This window comes from Antrostomus carolinensis, unplaced genomic scaffold (genome assembly GCF_000700745.2).
Source record: "Antrostomus carolinensis isolate BGI_N321 unplaced genomic scaffold, ASM70074v2 scaffold27253, whole genome shotgun sequence".
In the NCBI taxonomy this organism is placed as follows: Eukaryota; Metazoa; Chordata; class Aves; order Caprimulgiformes; family Caprimulgidae; genus Antrostomus; species Antrostomus carolinensis.
The window spans coordinates 3,924-5,675 of record NW_010306249.1 but is presented as its reverse complement, the minus strand read 5'-3'; the positions used below and the strand labels follow the sequence as shown (position 1 = coordinate 5,675).

The window sequence follows — 1,752 nt, the reverse complement described above, 5'->3', positions numbered from 1 at the left end:
AAATGGAGGAGGCAAAAGCGGGGACATAGACTGTCACAGGGTCCTTGGGGACACGGTTCCCTAGTACAGCACAGGTACTGGCCCACTGGAGTGAGACTGGTGGGGACAACCCTCACGGCTGGGGCTGATGCATGGGACAGGTGAGCAGAGGCTGAAGGAGGTGAGTTTGCTCAGCCTGGAGGAAGAGGATCTCACAGGTATTTGCAACTGCCTCATGGGGTGGTACAGCGAGATGGAGCTGGGCTCCTCACAGGTGCCTGGTGAAAGGGCAGGAGGAGCAGGCGCAGGCTGCTGCCAAGGGAAGGGCAGTGAGGAGTAAGGCGGGCTGTTGTCCTCACAAGGGTGGTCAGTCCTGGGCTGTTCTGCTTTCCTGGAGGCAGTTGGAGCCCGGCTGGCCCTGCCACCAGAAGCCGTTCCCACCTACATTCCAAATGTCTCCCCAACACACACCATGTTCCTACAGACCAAGACTCAGACTCGGACAGTGACCTGTCTCTGGATGAAGAGCGCAGCCTCTCCATCCCGTCCTCAGAGAGCGAGGAGAACGTGCGCCTGCGGGGCCGCTTCCAGCGCCAGTTCAAGCAGGCAGCACACAGCGAACGCCTCCTCACTAACCCCACCAACACCACTCCCAAAGGCAAGTCCCGGGGGCTCTGGCAGGGGAACGGGTGAGCCCAGGTCCCTGGGCACCAGGCCATGTCTTGTGGTGGCTTAGTTTGCCCCTCACAGAAGTATTCTCTGCCTCTTACCCTGGGCCCATTTTCCTGTGTCCTTCTCCAGACGTGGATGGCAATGACCTCATGTCGTACTGGCCGGCGCTGGGCGAGTGTGAGGTTCACCCCTGCTCCCTGCAGAAGTGGGGCTCCGAGCGGAAGCTGGGGTTCGACATCAACAAGGACGCAGCCAACAATAATCAGCCAGACCTGGCCTTGACCAGTGGGGATGAGAACTCCCTCACCCAGACCCAACGGCAAAGAAAAGGTAATGGCTTGGAGCAAGCGGGCAAGGGTGACCTTGCCTGTCTCAGGTTGACATGGCCCTGAAGACTCAGCATCAGATCCACCTTGTTGTGTCCTTGGGGAGGTATGGCTTGTCTCCCATGGCTTTTGTGCTCTTTTCACCGTTATACAAAGATTTGACTCCTCTTTCTGTCCGGTGCAGGGATTTTGAAGAACCGCCTCCAGTATCCTCCAACTCTCCAAGGCCTGCCATCCGTTGGCAGGATGACCAACGAGCTGACATGGTACAAGACTTCCACACTGGGTCACAGGGCTGTCCCCGCCGCCTCCTATGGCAGGATCTACTCTGGGGCGGGCAGGCTGTCACAGCCAGTCCAGCCGGTACTCATCGCGGGAGCAGCTTGACATGCTGATGAGGAGACAGATGTCCCGGGAGCAGCTGAGCAGACACAACTCAGGAGAGTGCTTGGAAGCTGTGCCCAGCCGGCATGGGTCCAGGGAGGAGCTGGACACTATCCCCAGCAGGCATGGGTCTACTGAACACCTGGAAAGTATCCCGAGCAGACATGGGTCTCGGGAAAACTTGGATCTACTCACTGCTAGGCCCAGTCAGAGAGATCATGGGAACACACTGCCACGGAGGCAGGGCTCCAGAGACCACCTTGACACTTTACCCTGCAGATTTGGGTCAAGAGAGCAGCTAGACTGTGGGCCAGTAAGAGAGGTCTCTAGAGAGTGGCTAAACACATTGCCAAGTAGGCAAGTGTCCAGAGACCGAATAGACACGTTGCCA

At 58.1% G+C, this 1,752-nt stretch overlaps 1 protein-coding gene across 1 annotated transcript in view; it reads left to right on the top strand.

Moving 5' to 3' along the window:
- LOC104522707 (cadherin EGF LAG seven-pass G-type receptor 3-like) overlaps positions 1-1,340 on the top strand; it is a gene marked incomplete at both ends in the record, with an annotated part of 2,324 nt that extends 984 nt beyond the window's left edge. Inside the window, 3 exons of the mRNA XM_010165076.1 lie at positions 470-637; positions 781-981; positions 1,162-1,340. Coding sequence (XP_010163378.1) covers positions 470-637; positions 781-981; positions 1,162-1,340 — 548 coding nt within the window. The remainder of the gene's footprint in view (positions 1-469; positions 638-780; positions 982-1,161) is intronic.
- Positions 1,341-1,752: the final 412 nt, after the last annotated feature.